Source organism: Calliphora vicina, chromosome 1, assembly GCF_958450345.1.
Source record: "Calliphora vicina chromosome 1, idCalVici1.1, whole genome shotgun sequence".
NCBI lineage: Eukaryota > Metazoa > Arthropoda > Insecta > Diptera > Calliphoridae > Calliphora > Calliphora vicina.
Genome location: NC_088780.1, coordinates 150,017,398 through 150,034,458, shown reverse-complemented (window position 1 = coordinate 150,034,458; position 17,061 = coordinate 150,017,398). Strand labels below are relative to the sequence as shown.

At 29.0% G+C, this 17,061-nt stretch overlaps 1 protein-coding gene across 1 annotated transcript; it reads left to right on the top strand.

Moving 5' to 3' along the window:
- Window positions 1-10,695: 10,695 nt before the first annotated feature.
- Window positions 10,696-16,610, top strand: Vha55 (V-type proton ATPase subunit Vha55). Its single transcript, XM_065516131.1, has 5 exons — window positions 10,696-10,848; window positions 10,940-11,092; window positions 13,690-14,195; window positions 14,266-15,021; window positions 15,610-16,610. Exons 2-5 carry the CDS (start codon window positions 11,014-11,016, stop codon window positions 15,745-15,747), a joined length of 1,479 nt encoding a protein of 492 aa, XP_065372203.1. The 5' UTR covers window positions 10,696-10,848; window positions 10,940-11,013; the 3' UTR covers window positions 15,748-16,610.
- Window positions 16,611-17,061: the final 451 nt, after the last annotated feature.

Below are 17,061 nucleotides of genomic sequence, written 5' to 3'. Positions count from 1 at the left end.
ATTTAATTTGTTGGAACTAGAATAAGTTTTGACTGGAATAGTGTGTATCAGTTTTTTTGGACTCACTCTTCAAGCGCCCTGGAGACGATCAAATAAACCCGTAAATCAGTGCATATGTGTGAGAGTCGTATGCTTGTAGCTTTAAAGGAAACGTACAAAAAAAAAACTCGTCAATCACCATTTGTATTTTGACGCACTGACATTTATTACCAAAAATCTCAATGAATTTGATGTTTTATATTTGTTAATCAGTGACGTAAAACACAAAATAAATGAAATTTGATTGTCAATCACAACAGGAGACGATCAAATAATCAGTCGTCAAATAAAAAAATCAAAACTTTTTAATTTTCATCAATCATTGCCGACAACGCATACGTGTAGCCGAAAAAGAACGACTGCACGCACACAACTATTTTATTTGATCGTCTCCAGGGCACTTTATACTCTCAGAATTTATCTCGACGGATAAAGGGTTTAATGGACTGTTATTCAAAATAGCACACTAAAAATCAGATCAAACACACTGTGGTACAAAGGCAATTTTTAGATCTAAGACATAAAGGGAGTTTTTTCCCTTTTCCCATTTTTCCTATTCAAATTCAATGGGAAAAAACTCCCGGGGAAATTTTTATTCATAATTGGGCTGATATTTTTCTATAAATATGTCGAAATGTTAAATTTTTGTTTGACAACCACCAAAAAAGAAAATCGGAATTACTTCGAATGTTTGGCTATATTGTTCGTCTATATTTGTTCCAAAGTTAATAGACATAAGAAGTCTGGTCCCATACCTATAAAATTTTAATTCAAAATCAATAGCGGTTATGTAAATCACTTCACACTTAAAATAAGGTGTAAATCACCACCTTATTTTACAAAATAAGGTGGTAAAATTTCCAATAAAACCTCAGTATTCTTTGATAACGTTTCGTTTCATAAAATAAGGTTTTAAAAATCATTAAAATCTCCCAAAACTTTCAAGCTTACAAAAATCTGTTTATTTATATGGCAACATTGCGGCTCAAAAGTAAATTGTCTTCAAAGAGCACAAAAACAAACAAACAAAAAACAGAGAGAAAGAGAACATAACAAGAATAAATTACAATTTGAAGTTATTTTAATTTTGCAGATACAAGATACAAGAGAGACATAACAAAACTGAACTAGTACTACAAATTTGTACATACTGCCAAACCAACCAACCAAACAAAAGAATTTCAATAACAAAACACAAACAATAAAAAATACATGTTTGTAAAACTAAATACTATTAAAACAATAAAAAAAACTACTGTACATACATTAGTGTAAGTGTCTAGAAAAAAAAACAATAAATAAAAACATTTAGATTTTAATTAGAGCATTAAGCCACAAAATACAATGCATTAACTTATTTTAGCACATACTCGTTTAATAAATACAAATATACAGACTAGATACAAAAGTATTCAGTACTAAATAAATTCAAACATTTGTATTTGTATGAATGTATGACTAAATAACGTGTCGAATACAATTTTTGCTAAATACCGCGCTTAAAAATCAGACGGACAGACATAGAAACAGAGAAATTCAACTCGAAAATATTGTTATTGTGCAAAAAAAATCCAAAAAGGGTCCAATACCCTATATGTATCTGCCTCTGCATTTATTACTTTGTACTAAATTCAAGTATTTCTTACTCGACACTCTACTCTACCAAAAAAGGTTAGCAACAGTCTGCAGTTTTTTCTTGTTTTTTTTCAATTTTATTTCACCGACTTCAAGTTTCAGTTAAATTTTAACACTTTTATTTTGTTTTGTAGAATACGTGGCGTTCAAAAATTCACTTCCATTACATATTTTTTGTATTTATTTTTTATGGCATATTTTGGAAGCAATTTTATTTAATCATTTCATGTTGCTTTATTAATTTTTTTGTTAACTTTATATGATTGCAATAAAAACTAAACGAAAATGTTTAAAAACTTTCTATTAGCTTACAATTTTTTTTAAAATTATTTCTTCTGTCTGGCCAAGCACACTTCACAACAGCAAAACAAACAACAGCAAAATATTAAAACAGCCACACAACAACTGGTATCAGTGGTTAGAAAATAACGATTAACACCGTCGTCACACCAAATAGTTTTACGTAGGTCCACCTTCTATGCTTCACAACATTTTCCACAACACTGAATGAAGACAGATCGATGAATTTGATCGTAAACGTTTTTTTTAGAGTCCAAAGAGTTGTGGTGAATTTATTTTATAGAGGCGTTGTAGATTTCTCTTGTGCTCTTTAATTTTTCTCACATTCTCTCTATGTTTCCCTAATGATTAATGTAGTTGCTAATTAGTGTTTTTATGTTGCTGCTATAAATACAAATGAAGATATTTGGGGTTTGTTTCTTGGCTAAGAGATTTACAGTGATATATCGTTATTACGACATCGTAATAACGATAAATCACATTTTATTATTAAATGTATTAACTTCCAATCAGAGCTTCGAATTAATTAATTAAATTTGAGATTAATTTATTAAAATCTTTATTCTGAATTTATTCCATAAATCCATTCCCAATATCTAATTCTTTAGCATCATCCAAAAGCTTTTATTTAAATAGAATTAATTCACAACATAATTCATTCAACCTTTGAATGATTAAATTTTACAAATTGAATGAAAATATTTTTTACTTTATTCAGTTTTGTTTTTGTTTAGCTTTTAATCATTTAATATAGATTTGTAATAGATTTTTATTGTAGAAAAATTTAATTATTCAATAAATTTTAAAGCTATTTTGTAAAGTTTGAATTTAAGAAAATTTTAATGATTCAATAAGGAACTAACTCTATAAAGAATAAATTCCCAAATTAATGTTTTCAATACATTTAAAGTTAAGAATTCATTCTTTCGAACCTTTGCTTCCAATTCAATGAATAGTAAAAACCCAAATATATACACATCTGCTCAAAATAATAGATACACCTAATTGGAAAAAATTTAAATGGCGGTAACATTGAAAATTTCCTCGCAAGCGTTAAGAATACATCATATTATTAAAATTTCTATCTGGCAATGTCATGTCAGTCAAAAATCTGGCAACTATTTGCTTTCATGTTGATTTTTAAAAACGAATTTATTTGAATTACAAAAAATTATTTGCTCATAAAAATAGATACACATCAGTAATTTGTAATTTGTTTATATACAATTTTTTTTTGTGCAATTTTTTGTTCCTATTTACGTGAAACAGTAAGTATAATTTAAATTTTAGCAACAATTTTATAAAAAATAGGACTCTTTTGAAGAAAATGGGACGAAATCATCATTGTACCGAAGATGAGAAAAAAATTGTTCAAACGATGAGAAATCAAGGAAAATCATTACGGGAAATAGCAAAGAGCATAGGAAGATCTTTACATTTTGTCCAAAATGCTTTATCTAAAAAACAAAAAAGAGAAACTCGCGGTAGACCAAAGAAAACCAGTCCAGAAACAGATAGGCGGATCGTCCTTATGGTTAAAAAAGACCCTTTCATATCATCGAAAGCTATTTCGACGGAGCTATGTAACGAAATCAGTCCACAAACAGTTCGTCGTCGTCTTTTACAAGCTAAATTGCCGGGAAGAATTGCCAGAAAAGTGCCACTAATGCGCCAAAAAAATATCAAGACAAGATTAGAATTTGCTAAAGAGCACTTACAATGGTCCGGGTGTGAAGGCGAAAAAAAATGGAGAAATATTTTATGGAGCGACGAAACAAAAATAAATTTGTTTGGAAACGACTGCCAAAGAAATGTACGCCGACCAAAAGGAAAAGAATTCCACGTTAAATTTACAAAAAAGACGATAAAACATGGCGGGGTAAACATAATGGTTTGGGGTTGCTTTTCATAGAATGGTGTTGGTCCGATATTCCGAATAGAAGATACCATGAATGCTAGTGGGTATAGAGACATATTGGAAAACGTAATGCTTCCATATGCATCGGAAAATATGCCATTAATATGGACATTCCAGCAGGACAACGACCCAAAACATAGTTCAAGATTAGTTAAAAACTGGTTCTTGGAGAATAACCTACCTGTTTTAAGCTGGCCCAGCCAATCCCCTGATTTAAACCCAATAGAAAACTTGTGGAGTGAATTAAAGATAAGGCTTTCGAAGGAAGTTTTCAAAAATAAAGACGATTTATGGGAGAAAACGCAAAAAATATGGTACGAGATTCCATTGGAGAAGTGTCAGAACTTGATATCCAGTATGCCCAGAAGAGTGGAGAAAGTTTTACAAAACAAAGGTGGATATACTGGATACTAGCTTTACTTTAATAATAAACTAATTTTTTTAAGATAAAATTTATTAGCTTTTGTTTAATAAGAATTTTTAAAAATGTATCTATTATTATGAGCACCAAATTTTTCGAAATTTAAGAAATTTAATTTACTTTATAATATTTATTATTAATTATGAAATATTTTGTTTTTGTTTTTTACTCTCCTTTTAACTATAAATAAAAATCGACTGAATTTTTTTTATAATTTTACAATATACCATTATTTTTTTTCGTTTTTAAAAAATAAATTTTGGTGTATCTATTATTTTGAGCAGATGTGTACATACTTTGTTAATAAAGTTATTCTTTGGTAAAAAAAAATACATTAATGGAATTTGAATCAAAATAAATTCTTGATCCAGCTTGTATTTTTTTTCAATTTCGAATAAAAACATAATTTTAATATAATTTTAGTACGCTGAACACAAATCTGTCCAAAATTTTAAAATCGTACCTGACATTTTCACTATAAGTTTTTACGAAAAATCCTATTTTAAAAACATTAATTTAATTGCGTGTTTTAAAAACTGTTTATGGATTTGAAATCTATGAAAGTTAATTTGTTAGAGGGGGTTTTTGACTTGAATATAAAATGTCAATTAATAATCAGATTAGTTAATCTAATCTATATATATAAAAGAGTAACGTTACTGACTGACTGACTGACTGACTGATTCATCATCGCACAGCCCAAACGGCTGAAGCTAGAATAACGAAATTTTAACTGTGGGTTCCTCCCTCCCCAAAACGATCCGATAAGAAGGGATTTTTGGAAATTCGAACGTTTAGGGGGTAAAAAAGGGTAAAAACGGGTAAATTCGGTAACCTTATATCTTCAAAACTAATAAAGATACAAAAAAACTTAAAGTTGCATGTTACTCCATTTAAAAAATAAGCTGACAGGTGTTTCGTACTTTTTCGAAATTCGAAACATTTAGTAAAAACTGTATTTTGGTACTTTTTTTGCACCCTATGTATCTTTTAAACCAATAAACATAGAAACAAATTTTAAATCGTATTCTTTAATTATCAAAAAATAAAAATATAAGTTTGGTACTTTTTGGAAATTCGAACCCTTAAGGGATAAAAAATGTGTTTATTTTTGGTACTTTTTCATAAAATATGTTTTTCTATAATTTGACATAGGCATACGAATATTTTATTATGAGCTCCCACCATGATACAGAAATTTATTTGAATTAAATTTTACCAAAACAATGGGGATAAAAAAGGTACCAAAAAGGGGATAAAATCGGAAAAATACATTTTATTGAAATTATTAAGCCAATTTTGATAATTTTTTTAACACTGGTTCCTGGATTCATACAAAAATTAACTAACAGGGTGTTATTTGGAACTCGAGTGCCAAGGTGTATATTGGGCCAAATCCGGGTAAACAGTTTGGTACTTTTTTAAAACATATTTTTTCTTGGGCACATTAACACAGATTTTAATATTTTGAGACATGTCTGTAGCATAAACAATTTTGGCAAAATGGAATATTTTTAAAGGTCGAACTTGAGGGGTGTTCGAGGAAGAAAAGGGAAATTGGTACTTTTCTCCTAATGGTACTTTTTTAATATTTTAAATTATTGCACTTATCGACATTAAAGATAGCTGATTTGTATCTGAGTGAAGTTTGTGTTAGGCATAGGGTATAATATTTAGGTACCAAAATGTGTGAACAGAACTATAGGTACTTTTTTGTTCTTCTAATGGTACTTTTTTGAAATTTCTATAACAATGGACTTAGAAACATGAAATTAAACATATATGGTCCTAAGTGAGTGAGAATTCTAGGGGGAGACTTTTTGGTACTTTTTCTTTATTGGAATGGTACTTTTTGTAATTTCTTCACCAATGAACCTAGAAACATAAAATAAAGCTTATATATAAACCGAGTGAGTAGGAAACCACAAGTGTGGGTTTTTTGGTACTTTTTCTATATTCTAATGGTACTTTTTTGAATTTTCTATAACTATGGACTTAGAAACATGAAATTAAGCATATATGGTCCTAAGTAAGTGAGAATTCTAGGGGGAGACTTTTTGGTACTTTTTCATTATTCGATTGGTACTTTTTGTAATTTTTTCACCAATGAACCTAGAAACATGAAATAAAGCTTATATGGAACCGAGTGAGTGGGAAACCACAATTGTGGGGTTTTTGGTACTTTTTCTATGTCCTAATGGTACTTTTTTGAATTTTCTATAACAATGGACTTAGAGACATGAAATATGGCCCTAAGTGAGTGAGAATTCTAGGGGGAGACTTTTTGGTACTTTTTTTTTATTCGAATGGTACTTTTTGTAATTTCTTCGCCAATGAACCTAAAAACATGAAATTAAGCTTATACGGACCGGAGTGAGTGGGAATCTACAAGTGACTGCTTTTTGGTACTTTTTCTATATTCTAATGGTACTTTTTGAATTTTCTGTAATAATGGACATAGAAATATGAAGTTAAGCATATATGGTTCTAAGTGAGTGAGAATTCTAGGGGGAGAGTTTTTGGTACTTTTTGTTTATTCTAATGGTACTTTTTTGAATTTTCTATAACAATGAACTTAGAAACATGAAATTAAGCATATATGGTCCTAAGTAAGTGAGAATTCTAGGGGGAGACTTTTTGGTACTTTTTCTTTAATCGAATGGTACTTTTTGTAATTTCTTCATCAATGAACCTAGAAACATGAAATAAAGCTTACATGCGCCCGAGTGGGTGGGAATCCACACGTGGCTGCTTTTTGGTACTTTTTCTATATTATAATGGAACTTTTTGAATTTTCTACAATAAAGGACCTAGAAACATGAAATTAAGCGTATATGTTCTAAAGTGAGTGAGAATTCTAGGGGGAGACTTTTTGGTACTTTTTCTTTATTCTAATGGTACTTTTTGTAATTTTGTATAACAATGGACTTAGAAACATGAAATTAAGCATACACGGTCCTAAGTCAGTGAGAATTCTAGGGGGAGACTTTTTGGTACTTTTTCTCTATTCGAATGGTACTTTTTGTAATTTCATCACCAATGAACCTAGAAACATGAAGTAAAGCTTATATGGACCGGAGTGAGTGTGAATCCACAAGTGCCTAATTTTTAGTACTTTTTGTATATTGTAGCGGTACTTTTTGAATTTTCTGTAATAATGGCCATAAAAATATGAAATTAATCGTATATGTTCTAAAGTGAGTGAGAATTCTAGGGGGAGACTTTTTGGTACTTTTTCTTTATTCTAATGGTACTTTTTTGAATTTTTTATAACAATGAACTTAGAAACATGATATTTAGCATATATGGTCCTAAGTGAGTGAGAATTCTAGGGATAGACTTTTTGGTACTTTTTCTTTATTCGAATGGTACTTTTTGTAATTTCTTTACCAATTAACCTAAAACCATGAAATTAAGCTTATATGGGAGTGAGTGGGAAACCACAAGTGGGGGCTTTTTGGTACTTTTTATATATTCTAATGGTACTTTTTGAATTTTCTGTAATAATGGACATAGAAATATGAAATTAGGCGTCTATGGTCCCAAGTGAGTGAAAATTCAAGGCGCTTGGTACTTTTTCTTTGTTCTCATACGTACTTTTGTGAATTTACTATAATAATGGACCTAGCGTTTCCAAAAAACCAAAGAATTTCAAAACCGCGGTTTCGTTTTTTTTTTTTTGGGTTTTGTGATAATTTTTAAATATTGTTAAGAAACAAAATTAGTTGATAATATAGGAAAGGCTATACAAATTTAAAATTCAAAATTGGTTTAGTGAATGCGAATTCAAAAGTGATAATCAATGGTACTATTTGTTTATTGCAATGGTACTTTTTGAATATTTTATAATAATTTTAGGCACACATGATTCTAAATGAATTTGAATTCACAAAAGGTGACTTTAGTGGTAACTTTCTTTTGCATTTTCTATAATAATGGACCCAGAAATATGAAATTAGACATTTACAATTAGATTCACAAAGGGAGACTTAATAGTACTATTTCATTCTTCTAATTGGGGTGGCGAAGCGCACCGGGTCTGCTAGTAGTAAATATAATATAACATTAATCGAATTTAATGTTTTTGGGTTCCAGTTTAAATTTTGTTGTATTTCTATACACAACGTCAGAAAATGTCACATTTTGTTATCAAAATAGTGAATAATTTATAAATAAGATAAACAAAATTTTAGCTAGCTGTGTGTGTTGGGAAAATAAATTGGAAAAATTCCGAAAATTCAAAATAAAACATTAAATATATTCAAATAATATATTTTCAAGTGTCTTAAATCTTCCTTAGCACAGGAATGATCCATTTGTTTATGTTTATCTACACAAATATTTTTTCGACGACCCTAAAACCACATTCGTAAATTAAAATTAACTTAAACTCCAAGCTTTAAGTCAAAAACTTTTCAGTTAAATGCCTGCAATTTATATCGCAGCTAATATAATTAAAGTTTTTTGCAAAACTATAAAGCTTTGCGATTAATATTATGCATTAAAGTTTGTAAAATATTAAAAGCCGTATTCATAAACAACGTTTTAAAATTAAATTTTGTATGGAAATTTAGCTTTAAAACTATTAAAAAATTACTTTAATTTTGTAAAATAATTTGTAACATTTTTTATGTTAAAAAAAATACGTATTACCCCCAGTAACACCAAGTCTGGTTATGTTTTAACTAATAGTTATACTGACAGTTTTCATACAAAAATAATTTTAACCGACAGTATAACTAATAGTTAGGGCATAACCAGACTTGGTGTTAATGGGGGTTAATGTTACAAAAAATATGTTGAACAAATTTTTTTTGAGAGGAGGTATATTAAAGGTTCGAAATAATTAATTACATTTTCGAAATCAAAATACATACATTTTACCTCTTAACCGTACCATTAACGAATTCATTATGAACTAATTCACAGGCTTAATTCCTTTGTATTGAATTCATTATTTATAGAATTAATTCCTTATTGAATCATTAAAATTTTCGTAAATTCAAATACATTAGAAAATTGTTTTAAAAATCGATTGAATGATAAAATTTCTCTTCAATTCAAATATATTACAAAAAGCCTTAAATTAATTTTTTTTCAATTTATTTTTAAATGATTAAAAGCAAAACAAAACTGAATGGAGAAAAAATATTTTAATTCAATTCGTATTAGATTTGAATTAACAAAAATTTAATGAATTCTGTGATGAATTATATCAACTACGAATAAATTATATTTCAATAAAAAAAGTCTTGAATGGAGCTAAATAATTAGATGTTGGAAATGGGATGAATATTGGGATGTAATGAATGGTTTAATATTGGTAAGAAAAATACAAACAGAAATTATCTAAACCAATTTGGATGACCTTTTACAGTTAAAGTTTTAAACGAATATTGAGCTTACCAAGAAGGATTTTCAGATTTTCTTCATATTCGGTAGACACTAAATCTATGGAGCTATGTAGATACTGTAAGTTCAACAATTTTAATTCGCGAACTTTTATATACTGGATCCGCACAGGTAGCGGAGTCGAATTAGAGATTTCCGTCGGACCATCAGGATGCTTGAAAAAAAAAATTAAATAGAATTTTTATTTCATATGCATTGATAAAATATTGTCTTTTAAAAATAGATAACTCCTTCAATGTTTGCCGAATATTTTATTACATAAATATATCAGCATATTCCCTATAAGATTGAGATTTTAAATAACAATATACTTTATTTCATTACTTACCAGATTTCAATATACATAGGTATGTACTAAGTTTTCCTGATTGCCTCTGATTATAGCATGCAAGTATTCAACAGTAAATTGTATCTCTTATGAGGCCAACGGAAAATTAAAGTATACAAGCTTCGTCCAACTGAATCTGTATGAAAAGCTTTTTTATAAAACTCCTCTAAACAAAATTCAGTGTCAAATAAGATATAATTTAAATTAAATAAATAAAGCAAGTATAATTACCGTGTTTAATTTGTTCGACTTGTTATTATATTAATAAGTACATAATCTGTGTTAATAAGAGGATTTATGTGTAAATAATTAATTTTTTACTGCCTCCAATCTGTTATTTTGGAACACTAACTGCACAAAATACAGCCCTGTTGCTGTACAGTACTGGCTAATATTGTGCATTTATTTGTGGACACTTTTATTTAAAGCTATTTTAACTATAAAAAACATAGATTAACAATTAACAAGTAAACAAAATATAAATGTTTGCTATTACATTTATTATTATTTCTTTGTTCTTGTATTAAATTTATAAAATGAAAATATAAACAAAACAGCCGCTGTAGAAAATCAACCGCTGTTTGTTTTTTGCCAATTTGACATTTCTAATGTCAATTCAATTCCACAAATTGTGGAATACATTGATCACATGACAGCACGTGAGATGTCACTGTGAATTTTACTAGTTCAGAGTGAATTTTTCTTCGTACTCCATCAACGTCGCAACGCAGCTGACTGGACTCCCCTCGGCATTGAAAAAAGAAAAAAAAACATACAAAATCGTCAAGAAAAATTGTGTGTATTTAGCAAGAAAAAAATTTATTTATTTGAACCAATTACTAAAGTGTGTTTCTTTTGTTTTTATTCCATATCAAACAATTTGTAGAAATATTTTTCTAATCAGAGTGAGGAAATTCCAATTGGAACGAAGAAAAACAAGTGAAAGAAAACCAACTAAAAATGGCACTTTCTGCATCCCAAGCTCACAAGGAGCATGTCCTAGCTGTTTCTCGTGACTTCATTTCCCAACCCAGATTGAGTAAGTAAATCAATAATTAACAAAAACCTAAAAACAAAACGTAAAAGGGAAAATGTTTAAAAATTCGATATAGTAAAAATATAATTTTCGAAAAAGTGCAATCACTCAGTGGTCGCCATATTAGATTTAATTTTATCAAAACTTTTTTACGTCGTCACAAGATGTGAGAGAGAGAACGTACGAAAAAAAGTGTAAAAGAAAAATCAATAAAAATTTGCCAATTTTATTTTTGTGCACTTTTTTCTGTATCCAAAGGAATCTTTGGCTACAGAAACTGTATACAATAGATACAAAATGACATAAACCCTTTAGAAGCTGATAATTTTGGTTAATTAATTGCTAAGAAAAGTGAATTTATTTCTACATTTTAGTTGTAGTTATAGAGTTAATGAACATTAATAGATAGTTAACATTTTACGTCATGTGACTTGTTTTCATTTGACTGTTTTTTTTTGGTTACAGAGATGCCACGAATTGTTTAGTAATTATTTGCTTAAGTTTTTTTTTTGTTAATTGTGTTTAGCACCTGACTTGTGTGTATTATGAATTTAAAACTTATGATTTTGAAATGATTAATGTGAGTCTCGTTTTTGCATTTTATGCAATATTCTTTTAGATATTATAGCAAATATATTCGAGTATATCTCTTTTTTATTAGTAAAAAGTAAAAATCAATTATATTTTAATGTTAATTTTTTAAACGACATCAATTGGAAATAAAATACTAAGTTACATTTTAGAATTTTAATTTTATATACAAATGACCACCAACAAAATGCAATTCAAACAAAATTTTAGATTAAAAAAAGTATATACATATGTATTATGATATTATATATGAAACAAAATATCATCTACAAATATCTACAAAAAAATAGATTTTCAACAACTTCTCACGAGCGTTAAAAACAGATGGTAAATTAAATTTATGTCAAAAATATATTTACATATTAATTGAACATATTGTTAGACTCTGCGTTTTCGCCAAATCAGAAACATTTTTTTTTTTTTTTAAAAATTAGAATTTCAAAAACCACTTGTTTGCCAAATACAAGGTGGCGCAAAAGTAAACTTCCGATGTTTTTTGGCTGTAATTAAAAAAAAATGAAAAACTGATTCTTCTTGCGGATTATTTTTATTTGGTCTTTTAATTTATTTTACATCAAGTCGAGAAATGATGCAATGTAAATGGCCGCCGCCACAGTTGATTGTCATTTGAGCCCTTTTTATGGCATTTTCCATCACATTGGCCAAAACTTCCGGCGATAGGTCCTCACATTCTTGACGGATATTGTCTTTAAGAGCGCAAAAGTCTGAGGCTTGTTGACATAAACCCGCGACTTCAAAAAAGCGAAAACAGCACACCATACAGTGACTTTGAGCGGGTTACACGCGGATTTTCAGTGCCCCAGAAGCGTAAATTTTGCTTATTTACGTACCCGCTAAGATGGAAATGGGCCTCATCACTCATGATTATTTTTGATGAAAAAACCGACAGATTATTGGTCAAATAAATAGTCAGCAATATTTCGCGTTCTGGAGCAGTGTAGCGTAACATTGTTTATTAACGTGTATTTCGCATGTTTTTACTACACAATTTTCAAAACAGAACTGACATTAGGGGTCAATCGCAAAATTTATAGCATTTCCTGATAGGAGGATTACTTTTGCGCCACCTTGTACATACCTATACATTCACACAAATTTATTTAACTCAAATTTCCATTTTTTTAAATTACATATTTCCAAACAGTTTTAATAAATTTGCATAAAATATTAAGACATGATTACATGTTATGTTTTAGTGGTTTTAATTAAGTTTTCATCAAAACCCATTTAAAAGTAATTTTTGATTTGAATAGAAAAACTAATGAATAGATTTCAAAATTTAGTAGTTTGAGTTGTGACCAACTTTTAATTTTTGGAATATTCGATTCTAGATTTCAAACTATATCGTAATAAGATCGAGCTTTAAGCTTATTTAATTAAAATTCACAATGGCCTTTGTTACCATTCTTAAAATATTCAAATTATCAATAGTTTGATAACGAGAACATTTTTATTAGATGGAAAAGCAACTTTAAACAATCGATTTTTTACTTAAATTTATTTACATATCTATACAGTAATTATAGAAAGTCAATCAAAGCTTTTTACTACTTTTAACATCTACAATTTCGTGCATTTAAATTACACAAAAAAACAACTAAATATATATAAAAACTTGGCAACCCTTTTAAATAAATATGGGTTATTTAAAACTCTCTCTCCCCCACATAACTCTCTTTTTCTCCAATTGCATTACGTTTTTACTAGTTTTCTTTTGTTCGTTTATTCGTCTATTCTTCAATGGATTATTTTCAAAGTCAGCTGACTTTATCTATTTTCTTTTCCATTCTATTTTGTTAAGTTACGTTTTTTTTATTAATTAATTACGTTTCTTATCTTAATATTTTTTTAAACAAAAATTATCCACATATATTGTAAGTAGAGAATACTTTACTTACTCACATGTCAAGTCAAGTGATTTTAACAATTACCTTTTTGTTTTGATGTTATTATAAACTGTTGTTCTAATTTCTTTCTTTTTATTTTAGCCTACAAAACCGTGTCTGGTGTAAACGGTCCTTTGGTAATTTTGGATGAAGTGAAATTCCCCAAATTCGCTGAAATTGTACAGTTGCGTTTGGCTGATGGTACTGTACGTTCCGGTCAAGTATTGGAAGTCAGTGGCTCCAAGGCTGTCGTCCAAGTCTTCGAAGGTACCTCAGGTATTGATGCCAAGAACACATTATGTGAATTTACCGGTGATATTTTGCGTACCCCCGTATCTGAGGATATGTTGGGTCGTGTCTTCAACGGCTCCGGCAAACCCATCGACAAGGGTCCCCCAATTTTGGCTGAAGATTTCTTGGATATCCAAGGTCAACCCATTAACCCCTGGTCTCGTATCTACCCCGAGGAAATGATCCAAACTGGTATCTCTGCCATCGATGTGATGAACTCTATTGCTCGTGGTCAAAAGATTCCCATTTTCTCAGCTGCTGGTTTACCCCACAATGAAATTGCTGCCCAAATTTGTCGTCAAGCTGGTTTGGTTAAGGTGAGTACTTTAGATAAAAATGCCTTTAAAAGTAAAATCTTTATTAAATATTTTCTCTTTATCTATTTAGACTCCCGGCAAATCTGTTTTGGATGATCATGAAGATAACTTTGCTATTGTTTTCGCCGCTATGGGTGTCAACATGGAAACTGCCCGTTTCTTCAAACAAGATTTCGAAGAGAATGGTTCTATGGAAAATGTGTGCTTGTTCTTGAATTTGGCCAACGATCCCACTATTGAACGTATCATTACACCACGTTTGGCTTTGACTGCTGCCGAATTCTTGGCTTACCAATGCGAGAAACACGTTTTGGTCATCTTAACCGACATGTCCTCATACGCTGAAGCTTTGCGTGAAGTATCCGCCGCCCGTGAAGAAGTACCCGGTCGTCGTGGTTTCCCCGGTTACATGTACACCGATTTGGCTACGATTTACGAACGTGCCGGTCGTGTTGAAGGTCGCAACGGTTCGATTACACAAATTCCCATTCTTACTATGCCTAACGATGATATTACCCATCCAATTCCCGATTTGACTGGTTACATTACTGAGGGCCAAATTTACGTTGATCGTCAATTGCACAACAGACAAATCTATCCTCCAGTCAATGTGTTGCCCTCTTTGTCACGTTTGATGAAATCTGCCATCGGTGAGGGTATGACCCGTAAGGATCACTCCGATGTCTCCAATCAGTTGTACGCCTGTTATGCCATCGGTAAGGATGTACAAGCTATGAAGGCTGTCGTCGGTGAAGAAGCTTTGACTCCTGATGATTTGTTGTACTTGGAATTCTTGACCAAGTTCGAAAAGAACTTCATCTCACAGGTAAATACATGTTTTATTTATTTAGCTATGAATAGGATTTTTTTTAAATAATTTTGAATTAAAGTTTGAAAATGTGCAAAGTGATTAGAAACAATTTAAATATTGGAATAATTAATTTCATTTATGGAAGAAGTGTGCTTTATATTCTTGATTCGTGAACATAAATCTTTCAAAACTTAAAATTTAATGTAATGATAATTACACAAAATTTTAGTTATTCAACATGAGTGGATTAACATGTTTTTTATTGTTTTTTATTTATTTTATCTTCAATTTAAAAATTTTTAAATTTATTTATTTTACTGAATTTTTAACCAGTTCCAGTAGCCCCAATAGGTTGAAATTTGTCATTAATCTGATTTAAATTGAAAAGAAAATCATTCGAATTTGCTTAATACATGGAAATTCGGAATTTTTTACATTCGAAACGAATTACACAATAACCTCACTGGTGACATTACAATATTATGTACGAAATTTCGAAACTTCTGTAAAAATTGTTTCCTATTGTTAAATTTTAAACATTTTCTTATTGTTATTGTATTTTTACTTATTGTATTAATTATTTTCATTCTTCTTTTCTTACAGGGTAACTACGAAAACCGTACTGTATTCGAATCTTTGGATATTGGTTGGCAATTGTTGCGTATCTTCCCCAAGGAAATGTTGAAACGTATTCCAGCTTCTATTTTGGCTGAATTCTATCCCAGAGATTCACGTCATTAAACTTGTTTTTACATTATTAATATTTTTTCGTCATTATCTGTTTATTTTATTTGTTTATTAAATTTTTAGTCTTAAAGGCTTTTTTGCAAGCTTTTGAAATATTTGTTCTTTTCAATTGCAATAATTAAACAACAACAACAACAAAAGCACATTAAGCAAAACACTGTTAAATTTAAATTAAAGTTAAAGTAAAGATAAAGTTAAACTTTGATGTCAACGAAAATTTAGAACAATTTTTAATTTTCAGCCATCAAGCCAAAACTATAATAACAACAACAACAAATTATATAATACTAATTGTATATAAACAAAATATATATAGTGAAAAAAAAGAAAGAAATGGAACACAATGTAAAAACAAATTCTATTTTAAAGCAATATTTACTTACATACAAAAAAAGTCGCCGCCCGCCATAAAATCTTGTTTTAAAAATGATATTTGTTTTTTATTTGAACGTGTTGAGGGTTTACTACTAAAATAATACATAAACATTTATCATACCAGCAACAACAACAACACCATGTAAAAATGCAATAGCAAATTATTTTTATTTTAGTAGAAAAGAAAAATCATTTGCGTTTTGTTAAAAATTATTTAAAAAAAAAGAAAAATACAACTATTTGTTTCTTTGTTAGTTTTTAAGTTTTAAAACACATGTATTAATTAAAATGTCTGTTTATTGTTTTTCTTCTTTTCATTTTACAAACAAAAAAAATCTATTTTATTTTGCTGTTATAAACAAAATTATCTATCATATTGTACACCTCTCTCTTGTTCAACAAAGTGGAAAAAAAATGAAAATTCTTTATATTATTACACAGCATTCCAAAAAAAATAAAAACATACATTATTACATTTTAAATATAGGTTTTGTTTTCTTTTCTTTTGATTATTATTATTATTTCTTTAAGTTTTTGCTTCATTTCCTTTCCTCCTTATTACAAAAAAAGTATTATCCTTAATAAACTTTCTCCATATTCATATGAAATTGGCCATTGTTTTTTTTTTTGTTTTAAGTTTTGTTATTTGTGTTTTTTATTTTCTGAAAATAACTTTCGGAATATTTATTTTTAATAAATCTTAATGTCCGTGTGTGTTTATTAAATAATTAATTGATTAAAAATTGTTGTAAATTTTGAAATCTACTTGAAAACAATAATAAACTTTAATAAAAAAAAGTAAAATACATGCCTATTAAATAAATACTACTACTATATGAGTATTCGATATAAATAAATAAATGAAATACTAAATTTCATATGTATTATATAAAAACTAAAAGATTAATAATGAGTGTTTAAAGGAAAATAATT

Excerpts from the sequence above, each read along its gene's own strand:
- Vha55 (XM_065516131.1), top strand. The coding sequence starts at position 11,014 with ATGGCACTTTCTGCATCCCAAGCTCACAAGGAGCATGTCCTAGCTGTT. Across the intron at positions 11,093-13,689 it reads CATTTCCCAACCCAGATTGA|CCTACAAAACCGTGTCTGGT; the intron begins GTAAGTAAATCA and ends TTTTTATTTTAG. Across the intron at positions 15,022-15,609 it reads AAAAGAACTTCATCTCACAG|GGTAACTACGAAAACCGTAC; the intron begins GTAAATACATGT and ends CTTTTCTTACAG.